This window comes from Chiroxiphia lanceolata, chromosome 18 (assembly GCF_009829145.1).
Source record: "Chiroxiphia lanceolata isolate bChiLan1 chromosome 18, bChiLan1.pri, whole genome shotgun sequence".
NCBI lineage: Eukaryota > Metazoa > Chordata > Aves > Passeriformes > Pipridae > Chiroxiphia > Chiroxiphia lanceolata.
In genome coordinates this window covers 8,166,422-8,182,659 of record NC_045654.1, presented here as the reverse complement: position 1 = coordinate 8,182,659, position 16,238 = coordinate 8,166,422, and the positions used below count along the sequence as shown (strand labels likewise).

Sequence of the window (16,238 nt, the reverse complement as noted above, 5' to 3'; positions counted from 1 at the left end):
GGCCTCCTGCAGCAGGGCAGCGATGCTGTTTCCCGTACAGTCCGTCTGGCGCAGCTCCACCAGCGGCAGGAAGACGTTTCCAGCGTCGTGTTGAGGGCCTGGAGCAGAGCAAAGCGCAGGCGCAGGCTCTACACGGGAACATCTGGGGGGAACACCCAGTCAAGGACAGAAAGAGATCCCACACCTACTGCAAAGCCCATCTTCCCAGCAGGTTTGGTCCAGGAGCCAAACACAAGCTGTGTCTAAAGCAGTCCCTCTGATCCCAGCACTCGGGATGCAAAACCATCTGTGATGTTTCCTCCTGGATCCCTCTGGGTGTCTGAGTCCAGGATCTTTCATCATCGCTCAATTTGCATTACGTGGAGACCTTCTTAGAGGAACTTAGTGTTTAAAACAGGATTTAGGTGACTAAAGTCTGCCTAATCCAGAATGGAAATTCAGCCTTCCTTCCCTCTGCAAGCCAAACTCACCAGGTATTTCCTGCTCCAGCTTGATCTAGGAATTCTGTTTGGAGAGCAGGGAGCAGTTGCAGTGCATTCCTAACTCTGCCCAAACACATCCAAGGGAGTAGACCCAGACTCAGTGTTCCCTCATCCCACCAAGGCTCCAAGCTCCAAGGAATGTCCCTACCCCTGGGGACAGCCGGGTGGTTCAGGAGCACTCTCCAGTCTTCCACTGGAAAAGGCCTCTATGCAAACAATCCATACATACTCAACAAGCAGGCAATCCTGGGATCTGCTGCATCAGCTGGATCCAGATACACCTCGTGGGGATGGAGCCGTGCTGGAGTGATGGCCAGGTGACGGCACAGCCTGTTGATGTACTGGACAAGGGCCACATCCATCTCCAGGGTCCACTTACGGGACGCTTTCTGGGCATGTCTGGCATCGATGCAGGCACACCTGGAGGTGAGAGGTGTAAAATCTGGTCAAACCAAGCCCTACACTGCTCACTAAGAGCATCTGGAGAACCACACGTGTTGTAAGAACTACCTGGAGATGAGCTCTTCTGTCTCCTTAAGCAGAGCTGTTTCATTACAAAAATTCCAGTCCGAGGACAAGAACTGATTTATCCCCCATTTTTCCTCACTGTTATTAAATAATTAGGAAAAAAGGAACTGCCTATTAAGCTCACTTAGTGCACTATCTCCTCTGCAGAAGATATGGGGAAAGGAGCTATAACAATTAGCTTGTGGCCTGACACAGGGAGATAAGGAGAATTCATTTAAGGGACTTTATTCTTGTACAAGATTAAGAAATTAACTGTTCCCTCTTCTACATAATTTCTGACCCAGTAAGAACCCTGCCAGTTAAACAATTACCCAGTGCACTGATTGTGGAAGGAAATCAGAGACAGATGGAGCTACAATTCTCATTATGATAATTTATTATCCAGTGTGGAAGCTATAAAGGACACTATGGCATCTGATTTTCTTGACTATGCTACAAATAGTCAGGAAATGCATTTGGACAGCATTTGGACAGCACAGAGACTCCTTCAAAGCATGTTTTGAGAAAATAACCAATTTTATTGACAGGCCTTGCAGCCATGGATGGAAATTGGAGTGTTAAAGCTACTTGGAGCAGGAACCCTTGGGATCAAGATTATTAAAGTGAGCACAATGAATCAGTATCACATTTACAAAAAGATGTGCAAAGTTTACCTTTCAAAGTGCAGGTCATACCCACAGGAGAGGATGCTCTCCACACACTGCGGATGTCCTGCTGGAGCGGTCCACCACAAATCTGTGGAATCCATCCAGGGTCAGATACTTCTCCTCAGGAACTGACAGCAAAGATGAGACCAGCAAACAGTGAATGACTCGCCCTAAAGTTTACACCCCACACAGGACAAGGGGATGGCTGCTTCTTCCAGCTTTGTCCTGGTTCTCCCATCCCATCCCATGGATCGTTCCAACCATCACAATGTCAGGTCCAACCTTGTTCCCTCCTCAAGGACACAAGTCACCCACTACCCTCTGGGACAGCTCCATCTAACCAGGTATCAAGGATCCACATTTGGCTGAATGCTCAGATTCCCAGCTTCTGAGCTAACCTGGCATTTCCTACAGGAAGAGCAGAGTCCAAGCTCATGTCTGTTCACCTCTTCCACCTGACTAGAGAAAAATTCCAAGCATAAACCCCTGTCAGGGCATGGCTGTGCTGTCTCCTCCATGGATACACTTAGGAGGTATCTGAAGCTTCCCTTTCAAACCAGTTTCCCTTTTGTAACTTAGAATTTCCAACATAAATTTAGAAACACGATTAAAACCCACCTAGTTCAAGCCCATGATATCCCAACTCCCCACTACAAAAACCCTTGAGACCACACTCCTGAGGAAGTTCTCTACTCAATGTATCCACACAGTCTACACACTCTTGGATGAATGGCATGAGCACAGTTTGCTCTCACACTCACAAGCCCAGATTTAGAGATAAAAATAAACCCAGCATTTTAAATCACTCTTTCAAAAACATTAAGTTAGCCTCGTTAAAAACAAACCAAATCTATCACGATGTCATATAAATGTCATAATAATTTTTTTTTCTACTATGTAAAACCATAAAAAATTCTCTCCGGCTCCTACCTTCCTGTTTCTTTGTGGGAGACTTTTCGGGGTCCTTCTCTTCAGGTTTACTCTTCTCAGGAGATTTTGGCTTTACAGTAGGTTTCTTCTCACTTAAGGCTGTTCGGCTGAGGGACAAAGGTGAATATTAGGATCACAAATTTCTTTCATTTCTCCACAGAATCCCAGAATGGTTTGTGTTGAGAGGGACCTTAAAGCCCATCTGGTTCCATCCCTTGTCATGGGCAGGGACACCTTCCACTAGACCAGGGTGCTCCAAGCCCTGCCCAACCTGGCCTTGACTCAAGGGTTCAAGAACCCAAAACATTCCTTGAGGGTCTTTTATAATCCCAAAGTTGCCTTTCCCTCTTCCAATCCATAGAAATATGGAGGGAGAGGGAATAAAAAAATCTGGATTCTAATAGAGAAATCAACTGTTTCACAAGTGCCAAAAGGCTGAAGACACCAACCTGACACTGTTGAGCATGGACTTCTCCTTGGTAGGGGGTTTGGTGACCGGGCGCTTGGTGCTCACCACCTTCACCGGGTGCTGCTCCTTGCCCGCCTTGTTGTACTTGCTCTTGTCAAATTTGGGCTTGGGCACCCCATACTTCCTTAAAATCTTCCAACAGAGAAAGGGAACGATTAGCCAGTGCTCTCAAGTGGCACAAAAAGACGCTGCAAACAGTTTTCAAAGTGTTACCTGGGTGAGCTGATCCTCGAGCACCTTCTTGGGAGGGCGGACGTTGGTGAAGAACACGTGTAGGAGGTTCCCAGGAGTCTGGGAGTTGATCTGCTCCTTGCTGAGGTAGATGTCAGACACCTTGATGGGCTTGGCTGGGGTCAGGCTCAGCATTTGCTCAGAATGGACACAGCTTTTAAAGATTTCTGTGAGGACTTCTCGAGCACCTGGGACCAATTTCTCACCTAATAAAAAAAAACAAACAAACAAAAAACCAGCAATATGGTATAAAATACCCTGACAATTCTATAGAATTTGCAATGTGAAAAATATATTTTGCATTCAAATATTCTATCACATGGCACTTGCTTTGACACAGAAAATCACTTTCGTAGGGAAAAAAAAAAAAATCACTTTTGTAAGGTAAAAAGTCACTTTTGTAGGGAAAAAAGTCACTTTCACAGGGAAAAGGCTGACCCTTCTGCACCCATTTATGACAGAGAACAAACTGAATGCTTTCTCCTGTTTTGGCCACATACTGTAATTATTATTTGAGTGGGAATGAAAAAAGTAAGACTATTTATGATGCCAGTATAAAAATTATGTGGTGTAGACAGACAGCAACACTTATCAGCTGAATTAGTAAGTCAACTGAACTTCCTCCAAGTATTATCCTTCCCTGATTCAGGATTCTGGCCCATTCCAGATGTTTTAGGATCTGTACAACTTTCATGCTCTTAAAGAATATAAATTACTCCTTGTTCTACTTGACCAATTTCTACTCTAAAGTTATGCTGTGTCTAACAGTGGTAAATTATCACAGTGGTTATTTTCTCAAAGAAGTCCCTAAACAATTCAATCAGTAGTTTTTTTGGATTGACGAGGAGTTTTTTGGTGGTTCTTTGTTTATTTATTTTTAATTTATTGTTTGATTAGCTGTGAGGACAGCTGAACCGTGTTCAGACTGCAAATGGCTGCTGGAAGGAGGAAACTTGCTGTGAAACTCCTCCCTGTCACCCCTCAATTAGTGAGTCCCACTGAATCAAGGAGAATCTGAGCCCTGTACCCCAAAAACTCCCCCAGTACAAGTGAGGTATTTGCCCATGTGAAACCACATACCTTTTATTGATTTATCATTGAAATAATCTTCTAGTGCTGGGCTCCCTTGGGTGTCAAATAAACTCTGGTTTACAGTAGAAACAGTTAAAATCTCCTCAGTTGACATCTCCATCAGCTCATCTTCACCATCCAGGCTGGACAGGCCAATGAGGTCACTGCTGTTGAACAGGCTGGCTCGGATTTTCTCTATTTTAGCTCTTGACCTTATCTGTAAAATAATGAAATTAGTTAACAGGAACTCTGAGAACACAAATTAACTTCCAGTTACATGGATTTGGGTTTTAAGCTTTCTCCCTCCCCCTTACAGATAAGCACTATGCTGCTCTTCCAACTCTTCTACATCAATAATTTGATATCAAAATTCAAGTTCAGCCCAGAAAACGTCATTTAAAGATCATCAGGCCACTGAAATCCCCAAGATGGGAGTTAATGAGACACAGCTCTGAACCAGCTATTCCATGTCTTAGTTTGGAGACAGCTCTTGGAAACATCAAGAAGCAGAAGGTGTCAGACAGGTAACCTGTCATTATTTATAACTCTACAGTCCCTGCTTCAATTCTCCACTCAGAAAAGTCTTAATTAGCACAGGGCTTGAAGCCTCAGCTGCACAGATTGGGAAGAGAAACAGTAACTTCCTTATATTCCCAAAATAACAGCACTGTCAGAGCAGCTCCAGACTCGGAGTGGTTTCCATGTGAACACTGGCAGCTTTCTGGACACACTTCACGGGTTATTTCAACCCTGGGGGCTTCGTGTAAATTAACAGCTCAAGAATAGCAAGAGTTTCCATCTGAACAGGCTGATTTTCTTCCAAAAGGGAAACTGATACAATCCCAGACTACACAAAAACATCTCTCCCTTCCCAGGCCATCAGGAATGGCTGTGCTTTTGGAAGCTCCTGATAAATCTGCAGTTGCTGGTGTAAGGACAGAGAAGGTTCTCGTGCAGAGTCAAAAACCTGCAGCGATCCAGCATCGATGGCAACCACCCACAATGCTTTTAAAATTCATTTGCAGCCACACATCAACAAAATTTATCATCTCTCCTCAAGCAGCTTTATAGAAGAATCCATAGATGGTTCAAAATCTGTGAAAATGTGCTCATTAAACATTAAATAATTGCCTTGTGGGTCAAACCAAAAGGACATGAATCTCTAAATCCATCTCAGCAGTAGCCAGTAGTAAGTCTTTGACATGAGAGAGGAAATGAATAACACTTCCCCTTTACATATTCTCCCAGCCTCCTGAAACCAGAAGTTTAAAGATTTCCTAAACTGAAAACTGCACTGGCTGCTGAGTTTAAGAGCCACCAATTTGCAATCCTCCAAGAATTTAATCCCTTAGGAATTCATTTATGCTCTTGGCTTCAGCAACACCTTGTGACAATGAGCTCTACAAGAACACACAAGAGTTCTTCCTTCCTTCCTTCTGCTCTAAAATTGCTGCTTGATAACTCCACTACTTGATCCCCTCTGTTCTCTGAGAGACACTGAATGTATCTGACACTGTGAATAGTAGAAAGTCAGTGCAGAAGGAAATTTGGAGTCCCTCAGCCATCCTGTCCAAGCTGAGAACTCCCAGTCTCCCTGGTCTCACGTGCCCTTTGACACACACTTATCCTGCACCCAGAAACCAGCTCCTAGAGTCAGATCCCATTCTCCCAGAACCCCCTTACTCCAGAGGCCCCTCTCCTACCTCCACCACAGCAAAGCCCTTGATGGGCCGTGACAGCAGGGGCTGGTTGTCCAGGGATGTGACCGTGTACATGGACCCCACGTCCGACACCGATGCCGTTTCCACATTGTCGAGGGGTTCCCCAAGGCTGCCAAGGCTGCCCAGGCTCCCAGTGCTGCAGTGGGAGAGATCCAAACTCTCCTGGCTGGAAACAACATGTGGTTGTTCCAGCAATCCAGGTGGGATGGCCAGTTCCAGTCCTGCTTGGAACTGGTCCACGGAGATGTCGCTGACGGTGCGGGATATCCCCTGGGAGCTGCAGAGGGAAGCCTGGCTGGTGGATGCCGAGGCACTGACGCTCATGGCAGGGGTGACACTGCTGGAGCTGCTGATGTCCAGACTGTCTGCGCTGCTGGAAACAGTTGGTTTCTCCAGTTCAGTTCTGCATTCGCCTCCTTCTGCTTTGTCCTTGATTTTTTTTGGATCCTCTTCCTGCAAAGGGATGTAGATCTCATCTTTGAAGACCCCCCCGTGGGCATTGCAGGCCTTTCTGATGGCACTCCTGACCGTGCCCTCCTCCAGGTGGGTGGGGATCCCTGAGATGACGAGCAGGCGGCTGTGGGCCGTGGGACCCACCAGGGCCTGGCAGGCGTCTGCCACCGCATCGTTTGTCACTCCCAGCCCCTGGGGATCCTTTTTGGTCAGGTGCCTGAGGATTATGAGCAGAGTCAGTGCTCTGTGGAACCACAGCATGTCCTCAGGCTTGCTCCCTCCGATGCTGAGGAGCGCGGCGTCCGTCTCGGCTGCTCTGGACGAAGCCCTTTTCCCTGAGGACGACGTCTTTTCCCGCTTCATTTTGACCTTTTTCCGCTTTGACAGCAAGCTTGGACTCTGTGGTGTCTGTCCCGGAGAGGATGAAGATGAGGATGAAGAGTCACTGAGATTTGGGGCACTTGTGGACGATATCACATTGGCTGTGACACTCATGTTGATGGGCAAGGTTACTTCTGCCACAGCGAGGCAAACTTCCATCAGGGCATGGAAGTACGTGGAGAACCTTCCCTGGTCAGCCACTCCAACCCCAGAACCACCACAGGCATTCCCAGACACCCAGTTCTGGGTTTCCTCATCATACAGCTTGTGAAGCTCTGACTGCAGGGCCATGAGCATGGCCAGGCAGGGGTTGAGCTGCAGGGCAATGGAGGACGACAATCCTGCTGGATTCTTCTTCTGCTCCAGGTTGTGGATTTTGCGAAGCAACTCAGCCAGGAGGTGAAATATTAATTCCTTCACACACGCTGCCATATCAGTGGTCCAGAGGAAGTTCCCTGTGTGAGAAAGGCAAGACATGGGGTCAGCAGTGTTTCACTGCTTTATAACGTGAGTTGCAAAAGTAACACTAAAAAAAGCACAACAAAAGCTCGTTTCAATAGCTGCACATCTGCAGCAAGAAAGACAGGAAGGGTATTCCAAGAAGTGCAGTCAACAGAAAACTTCTGGAGTTCGAAGAAAATTTCAATACAGTGGAAGAACTCAGAAAATTACAACTGTCATTTTTGTTTCCTAAACTCTCCACCTGAGCCAGCACATTGTCAGTGCTCATCACTAAGGAAATACTGGATACTCACCTAAGAATTCCACTACTTGCAAGAGAACTGAAGCAGGAATAGTGTCCAGTTCATCTTCTGATTTTCCATCCCCATCTTCTAATTTCCAAGTTAAGAGCTGTTCTGTGAATGCCATTGCCAGGGGGAATTCCAGGGGAAGGGAATGCAAGACCAACACAGCTCCAGGAGGAGGAGACACTCCTACAAGGTCAAAGACAACACTTATCATGAACCTAAGCATCAGTAAAGTGAAAGTATTAACATTTAGGATTTTTTCGAGGCTAAATTTATGTTAAGTGAGAATTTTCCCTATAGTACCTTGTAAGAAACATATAGGAATGTTTCTCCATAATGATAAATTGATAAGATTATAAATGTACAGAGAACATTTTGTTCACATAACAATAGCACAGAACAATTCTAAGCCTGTACATATCTAAGCAGATATAAGATTTCCCCAAACCATTTATTTGTAGTGTGATGTGTCTGATGAGTACTGAGGTGCTGTAAATTCAGCAAAAGAAATTAAGGACCTCCAAGAGAAGAACTTACTGCACCTGGTCACCTTCACAGCTGTAAATCCCACTGTCTTTCTTTGAGGTGAAGAGTAAAAAGAATATTATTGATTTCTCTTGTTTGAGAAGCTGGGGTGACCTATGTATTGCTACACTGCACATTCATTACTCTGTATTAGAGGCCCTCACAATCACTTACAAAAGGAAAAAAAATAATCTCCATCTGAAACAGCATCTCAGGCAGCAACAGCACTAACATGAACACTGCAGAATGAGTATTTTGAATAAAACGTTCTGATTAAAAACACTGCTTGTTGAACTCCTGGAATATAAAAATCAGAGGGAAAAAACCCCAGATCCTAAGGGATTTAACAGGACTAACAAAGATCAGAATCAGGTGGTTTCCAATGTTTATAAAACTCAGGATTTTTGGTTAAGAATGATTGCAAATTTGTGGTAGGAATCCCTTCTCCAAAAATCCTGCCATAACCACTGGCAGGACTGGTGACAAAACAGGAAGGTGCTACAGAAACAATGACGATTCTTCTGAGAACACAGTTAGAGAGGGTTTGAAACTGTGTTTAATGTTGTTGTTATTTTTTACCCAGTTTGATGTGCACCTTGTGTGTGGGGGTGATGACTGAGGGGTACATTCTTACCTAGTTTGATGTGCACCTTGTCTGTGGGGGTGATGACAGCTGGGTACTGGTTGGTGGTGGGGGGTGGTGTGAGGCCGGTGTTGGTCGGGGAGGCATCCCGGGGGTAACACACGGCCTCGATGAGGTTCAGCTGCCCATTCCTCTTCACTTTGTGCCCCAGCCCATACACCAGCACCCGAGCCCAGGGGGCTTTGTACAGGGATGAACTGAGAACAGAGCAGGAACAGTCTGGTCAGGCTCTAACCAGCTTTAAAAATCTAAAAAACTAAGTAACTATGTCCTCAGGGTTACGGGCTCAGTGACATGTCTTTAATCTCTGCCACTCCAGGTCCCTCAGTTACTCACTCTTTGCGGAATCCAGACTGACTTTCCTTACAGGACACAATCACAAATGCAGCCCCAGGGAAGTTAACATCCATGTTGACTTTGGATTCTGAAATTGGGAATTCTTCAGCAGGAAACTGTTCTGGCGCTGCCTGTAACAGAACATTTCATAGTGAAGGATTCCAAACAGCAGCAAACCATCTCCCTCTTCTTTATTTAAATAAAATACAGCATTGCAAATAAAGAGACAGCATGAGATCAATTCATGTGATGCAGAGTATTTGCTACTGCTTGTGTCTTTAGTGTCCACTGTGATCAGAAGAGGAATTTAATCCATTCAGGGAAACAACTCCATGTAAGGGACAGTATTATGGAAATTAGAATCACACTTAAAGCAATGGCTCCTTAGAAAGAAACCCAACACTGCTCATAAAACATGACTAAATATTGCACCTGCAAAAAGGAGCAGATCTGTTTCGTGAGGTCCAACAGACTCTCCTCTCCTTGGTGCAGCGTCCGAGTAATGGCCACGGTGAGCCACTCCCTGATGGCCTGGGAATTGCCCTGGTAGAAGAGGTCTGTGGCAGCACAGGTCTGGGAATGGATGCAGTGTTGCAAGGACTGGGCCAGAAGGATAGAGCTTGAACTGATTGTTCCATCTGTAATAACAAGGGAAAGATCCCAAATTTGGAGATCACTTTAACATGTTAATGCAGCCTGTGACACACTTGGTGGAAAGAAGCTTCAAAACACGTGAAAACAGAGGCTTGTGGAAAACTCCTCCCAAAGGTCAGCAGGAGAAGGGATCCACCTAGGACTAGATTTGCAGCCCTGCCCCAGTTGGTTGTGGATGGGATGGCCCTCTAAATGCCAGCTGTGCTCTTCTCCTGCCTCAGCCCAGCCCCTGGAGGGGTCTGGCAGGGAAACACAGAGCTGTGGAATCACCCTGCCTGTTCTGTCCCCTGGGTGAAGGCAGGCAAACTTCAGTTTATTGTACAAGTACAATGAGGAAGAGTGACCAGAGGTAAAAACAGCTTCATCTGTTCTCAAGCTTTCTCCACACAGGAACCAGATCACTTTTGGGCAGTCCCAAGTGGGTCTCAAGCCTTGACACCTCATGGATGTCATCCTTCAGCTAATGGGAGAAGCCAAGGGAAACTAAAGTGCAGAGCACAAAAGAGTGGGTAATTCACGAAAATGCTGGTTTGGAAACTCTGTGTGTTAGCAGGACTTGAATTAGACAAACTTTAAAGAGGAAAAACTGAATTAAAGCTGGTAAACTGGTTCTCAAAGCCATGTAAAGTAGTGCTGTACTCTGCAAGGGGATCGCTTCCAATGAGGCTCTGTTAGAGGTAGCCAAGTTTCAAAGATATTGGAGGAGGGAACAGGACTCTTTCCAATGGTAAATGATCACTTTCTATTATTAATAGCCTATATTTAGCACTTCCTACTTCCTCCTTATGCTTCAGCCACATTACACACATTTCTCTGCATGCAGAAGAGCTTTGTCACGATAATTGTCTTTGTCAACACTCACTTGAATGAGCCAAAGATTATTTTCCATGATTCAGCACAAACATTCTCTAACCAGATCTGTGATTCCAGCAGGAAAAGGACAAACCACTTTGTGAAATGAAGAACAGTTGAATTTTGAAAAGTGTGAGACCCAACTGGCATTTAGTTTTAGTACCCAGGATTAGAACTTTAATAAAAACAATCTCAATTCCTTACCAGTATCCCACACAGATACTCCCTTCACTCCCCAATAAACAGAAGACCACAAGTGACAAAGGGAAAGGAGCACACTTAGTGGGATCCTAGGAGGGACTCTTACCTCTCTTGAACACTTTTAGTTAGATTATTAGCAAGAATTTCAGTTTAGAACCCTATACTAATGTCAGGAGTCCATTGAGACATTTCTTAAATACCATCATTATTAACCAACTAATAAAGAAGCATCAAACTAACTATATTTTTTTGTCCCTAGAAAACCATTGTACCTCAAAAGAACTGTGATAGAGTGTTTACCAGGAAGAGGTGGTGCAAGAAGCTGGTTGGAGAGCAGCTGCAGGTGCTCCAGGGTGATATCCCGGATGGCAGGAATGTGGAAGAGCCGAGTAAACATGTGGGGAGATTTGGGGGCAAAAATGTTGAGCAGAGCCATCCGACAGTAGAGCTTGGCCAGGGCAGCTTCACTCCTCAACAGTTCTCTAGGGAACACAAACATGAAAACATCCAGTTCTTCTCCACAATAAACCACCTGTCCCTGAATCCAGATACACCTCATTTTTTACAAGGTTCCAGTGGACCCAAAGCTTCCTTATTCACTTAAGACAGCACTCAGTCCATCTAATTCTGGGAACAAATGAGGGCACATGGATTAGAAACCAACTCTTCAAAGTCAGTCAAGACTTCTTAAACTGCTGGGCAGCAACTGGCTGAGGGTACAAAAACTGAAGGAAGGTACTGTTAGATCAGCACATGTAAAACCACTTTCACAGGACTAAGTAAAATCCTGTCAACAAGACAATAAAAATAAATTTTCTTTATTGCCAACCCCCCCCCAAAACCCTCAGGAAAAAAACCCAAACAACCCAAAATCTCACTACCCCCATTAAAACATGAAGATTTAATGAATCTTTGTCAGCTTTATCCAACAACTCCAAAAAGATTCAGAAGTTTATAATGCCTAAAATAATGTTGTAGTAGATAACTGTATTATGGGAAATGCTACAGACCAAGTCAGTTAATACAAATTCAGACAAAACAAATGCCTTGTAACTACATTTCTTTTTCACCTGTGAATTTGTATGTTGGTGTTATCCAGGGTAACCAATCCATTGGTTGCAGTCCTCCTGTATCCTGCAGGTGGCCTTTCCAGCATGTCAATGGGATACCAGTACCTCACCAGAACTCCCTCACTTCGGAGATAGGTCTCTACTTGTACCAGTTCATTCACCTGCAACACCAAACCCAAAACTGTCAACAAACCCAATCATGATAACATTTTTATTCCTTCAAATCAGCATTCCAAGCATTTGCTCACAATGTGTGATGCTGATACATGAAAAGCCCTCCCAATGTACCTTTACTCACCGAATCAACATCCAGAACAACACCGTGAAGACCAAATGTCTTCAGCATCCCCCGAATAGCAAACTTGGGTAAAGCTGTTCCCACAGCACTGCTGGTGACATTGTTGCTGTCAGGAGAGCGAGTCACCACTGTGAGACCTGGCCAGGAAGGGACAACACAGCTTTTAAGGCACAGCATTTTCCTCAGACTGACCGTTTCTGCAGTAGATCCCAAATATCGGAGCCCCCGAGCTTTTCTTTTCCCCCCAGGATCCTTTTTGCTGACCTTACCTTTCCGTACTTTATCAATTGTGAACTTGTTTGCCTCATCTTTGATGTCCTCGATGGTGGGAAGGTACAAGTCTCTTGGGATGCCCCCGTTTTCCTCATAGAGGAATTCCACAGTTTGCCGGGCTATATCAACCATTCCTGGCAGAAAGAAGGGAGTGAAAGTTATTTTCCCCAGACACTTGAAATTTGTTCTTATTCTCATTAAGATCCCAAGCAGGTATCTAATTACCTAAATATTCTTTCAGCCAGGCTGATACATAGAAATTGGAGCTTTCCCAAGGAAGGAGAGCTTTTCCTGAGCTTCTCATCAGGGCTCAGAATTCCTACCTCACTCTTACTGCGACTTTCCCACAAACAGGTTGTCCTGCCAGACCTGCATCCATTTACAAATCTCCCGTTATTATTGTGTTCCTCAAAAGTTTTGCCTTGGTGTCATTACAGACAGAAAATGCATGTGAGTAATTTCTTCCCCAACTATTATTCCAAAGTATTTCTGTACCCACATCACAACAAATCACACCACTATTTCTAAAGTAACTTCCTCTATTTAAATAGTCCAACTTAAGAAAAGTGTTAAAGAGAAATCATGAGCCCCAAACAAATTCTAAGCACTGCAGGGAAACAACAAGTGATTTTTTTTAGATTTAAATTTTCCAGCCCTGAATACAGTAAAACATGAAAGAAACACATGTTTTATCTCACACTTCCTGCACATCATATAAACCAATGTGCATAGAAATAAATACAGCCATACCTAACTGGAGAGCTCCTTTAATCTGATCCAGCCCAGATTTCCTCTCAGCCTCATTACGGAACCTTCTTCGAATTGTAGGGAAAACTTTAGTTTCCCAGGCTTTAACCAAGAGGGCATAGTGGTCCTCCTACAAAGACAGGAAAACCAAGAAGAGAGAAGTTAATAGCAGCTATATTTTTGTTAGAGAAGCAGGAAAAACTCTTGTGTGGCAAAATCTAAAAATCTAAATTACTATCTGTGTTTTCAGTCTATAAATTACAGGAGGCAAGAGTTTGCCACGTTCCTCACCCGGGGAATATCGTCGTCATCATCATCATCGCTTTCATCATCTGCAATTGGAGGGGGGTGAGGATCAGGACCTGAGGTGATAAAGTTCTCATAGCTCAGCTCCATTTTATAGTGGCAAGATGTGTCACTGTCATATTCTGCAAAACACACAGGGAGATAATGAGATCAGAATGCATGCAAAAATATTCCATGAAATTTGAGATATACGGCATTCCACGGCCTCCAATCAGTCAGTGGGAATGTAATGCCTGTTGACACAGCACAACCAATTGGTTGATTCAACCAACTGTAACATCCTATTGTATTCCCAGCCCTAATGAGATCATTTCTCATTGTAGCTCCATTAATTAAGGATAATTTGCGCATCCATACAGAGGAAGACCAAAGAAGGATTTTTTAATTGCCTTGTCTAAAATCAGATAAGCACAGATTCGACAGTGCTTAAGAGGCAGTACCAGGCTGGGCTTAAATCCTACTTAATTGATTGTAATTTCTGCCCAAAGAGATTTAAATATTAATTATCACTTTACGTTGTTGGGCCGTGGCCACGGCTGCGATCCTGCAGGGGGGCCCGTGGGTGCCGGGGTCGGAGGCGATGCTGGTGCCGGCGTCATTGTCACTGTCAGAGGCCATGGCAAAGGGCAGGGCCTCGAAGTTGGCACTGATCTCCTCGGCCAGGTCGATGCACAGGTCGGCAGCGTTCCGGTGGGCCTGGCCCTCGGCAAAGGCAAACTGCCGGGAGCCGAAGTTAGCCCGGACCTTGGTGTTCTGCAAGGAGATGCACATCAAAGCATTGGGGATTGGTTTGCAGCCATAAAACCTGTATTACACAGCTCACTACTATTGCTTGCTAAGTACCTTTGTGCAAGACTCCTAAAAATGTAGTTTATTCGTTCTTTGTTAAGAGCTTCAAGAGAATGAGGTGAAGGGTATTGCTATCAGTGAAAATGTACTGAGAAAGAGGCACAACACCTGACAGCCAGTCACAGCTACTCAGGAGCCTTGAAACCATTCCAGAAGGTTGATACTGTGTCAAAGGAGATGAGGAAGTGGAAGAAAAGATGAAGAAAGGGGCCTTCTGAGACCTCTGAGTCAAATTCAGGAGGGTTGTCAGGGGTGTGGTGAGGGTGGTGCTATGGGAGGGACGGTTTTGGAAGAGGGTGTAAGAGATGAGGTCATGTCCAAATACTGTAATTAGAATCTGAATATTGTACTCAGATGATAGCACAAACTTGTAAAGCCTATGCAACTCAGTGTGCTCACAATCTTCCTGTGCACCTTGGTGCTATAATAAAGGAGTGCTTTTTGCCTTTAATACTCAAAAATAGTCCAGGGAATTATTTCTCTGACTTTAGGCAACAGATTTGGTCCTTCCCTTTGCTCTTTTTTTAAAAATACCTCAGCCAAAGGGATAAGTTGATTCCATCTCCCTGCCACAGGGGTTCCCAGCTATCAGGGAAAGCATTAAGCTGCTCAACACAAACTTTGAACTTGCCTTTTTTTCAGCCTTTGAGCTGGGTGGGAATACTAACAGAGGGGCTACTGGCACAGAATAACAGCATCTCATCAGGCCAGCTGTACATTACTGGGCTAATGGGCAGAAAAAATTCAAAATCATGCCAAATTGCACCTGGAAGGACTTATGAAATACCTCAACCCAACTCCAGGCAGGTAAAAATTATTAGGTTATGGGTTTGATCCCCATATGGGCCATTCACTCAAGAGATGGACTCGATCCTTGTGGCTCCCTTTCAACTCAAAATATTCTGTGATTAATTTACTTCTTATAGATAGGTAAGCAGGCTCAATACTTTATGCTTTTAGTATTTCTGAAAGTATATCAAACAATATATTTCTGTTACAGCTTGCCTTTTTCTGAATGTGGACAACTGGCCACATTCCACCAGAGACATCCTCCAGGTACGGCCCGAGTCGCTGCCCACAGTATGTAAAATAAACTCTGCCCTTTGCTGGCTGCCCTGGAGGAGGGGGAGTTCCTTCTGTCCTTTCCCATCCAATTCCTGCTACGTCACCTGGAGAAAAATATAAAAAGAAGGATTTAATTGGTTTTCTCATCCGCTGTTTCCCTGACATTTAGAGGATTTTCTGATTTAGCAGATAAGTATTTTAGCTAAGCTCTCACATACCAGGAGAGAGAGTCACATCCAGTCTGACACTCTTCCACTGCAGCAGGCTGGAGCCATTGTAATGCACTGCTCGCCCATTGCTGAGGAGCAACAAGGAGAAAAATTAACCAGAGCACTGAAACAAAGCAGGATTCCAACCCACTGCCAGCTGTGAGAACGAAAAGGCAACTCAACTCTCTTTATTTTGCAAGGATACTCTAGTCCATCATTTTAACATTTCAGTTAAAAAGAGCATGTTGCCTACTATGTGTTCACAGTACTCCTCCCTAATCTGCTTCCAAATGTACTGAGCATCACCAGGATTTCTGATGTGCATTTCCAACATACTTGTGGAAGAGACAGGTGCCCACAGGGTTTGTCCAAGCACCATCCCGTTTTTCAGCTTCTGTGGCAAATCCAAATGAAACTATTGGTCCAGTGTCATCATCTGTATCTCCATAGGACACTACTTCAATTTCCCAGTAGAATGATGGTGCCTAGAAATAAAAATAAGAATACTTTTTAAAAAGAATAAGAGTACTTTTTAAAAAAAATATATT

The 16,238-nt window shown here is 44.5% G+C and overlaps 1 protein-coding gene across 1 annotated transcript in view; it reads right to left on the bottom strand.

Moving 5' to 3' along the window:
- The window catches only part of HECTD4 (HECT domain E3 ubiquitin protein ligase 4), a 61,924-nt gene continuing 45,686 nt past the window's right edge, over positions 1–16,238 (bottom strand). Inside the window, exons 47-68 of the mRNA XM_032705577.1 lie at positions 16,027–16,175; positions 15,700–15,779; positions 15,422–15,585; positions 14,083–14,320; positions 13,553–13,689; positions 13,265–13,391; positions 12,511–12,648; positions 12,242–12,378; positions 11,944–12,104; positions 11,174–11,355; positions 9,599–9,804; positions 9,167–9,297; positions 8,822–9,027; positions 7,669–7,848; positions 6,062–7,368; positions 4,368–4,575; positions 3,270–3,493; positions 3,037–3,188; positions 2,588–2,694; positions 1,664–1,785; positions 712–902; positions 1–142 (exon numbers count right to left, since the gene is read on the bottom strand). Of these exons, the coding sequence (XP_032561468.1) occupies positions 1,679–1,785; positions 2,588–2,694; positions 3,037–3,188; positions 3,270–3,493; positions 4,368–4,575; positions 6,062–7,368; positions 7,669–7,848; positions 8,822–9,027; positions 9,167–9,297; positions 9,599–9,804; positions 11,174–11,355; positions 11,944–12,104; positions 12,242–12,378; positions 12,511–12,648; positions 13,265–13,391; positions 13,553–13,689; positions 14,083–14,320; positions 15,422–15,585; positions 15,700–15,779; positions 16,027–16,175 (4,341 nt within the window). The 3' untranslated portion in view covers positions 1–142; positions 712–902; positions 1,664–1,678. The remainder of the gene's footprint in view (positions 143–711; positions 903–1,663; positions 1,786–2,587; positions 2,695–3,036; positions 3,189–3,269; positions 3,494–4,367; positions 4,576–6,061; positions 7,369–7,668; positions 7,849–8,821; positions 9,028–9,166; positions 9,298–9,598; positions 9,805–11,173; positions 11,356–11,943; positions 12,105–12,241; positions 12,379–12,510; positions 12,649–13,264; positions 13,392–13,552; positions 13,690–14,082; positions 14,321–15,421; positions 15,586–15,699; positions 15,780–16,026; positions 16,176–16,238) is intronic.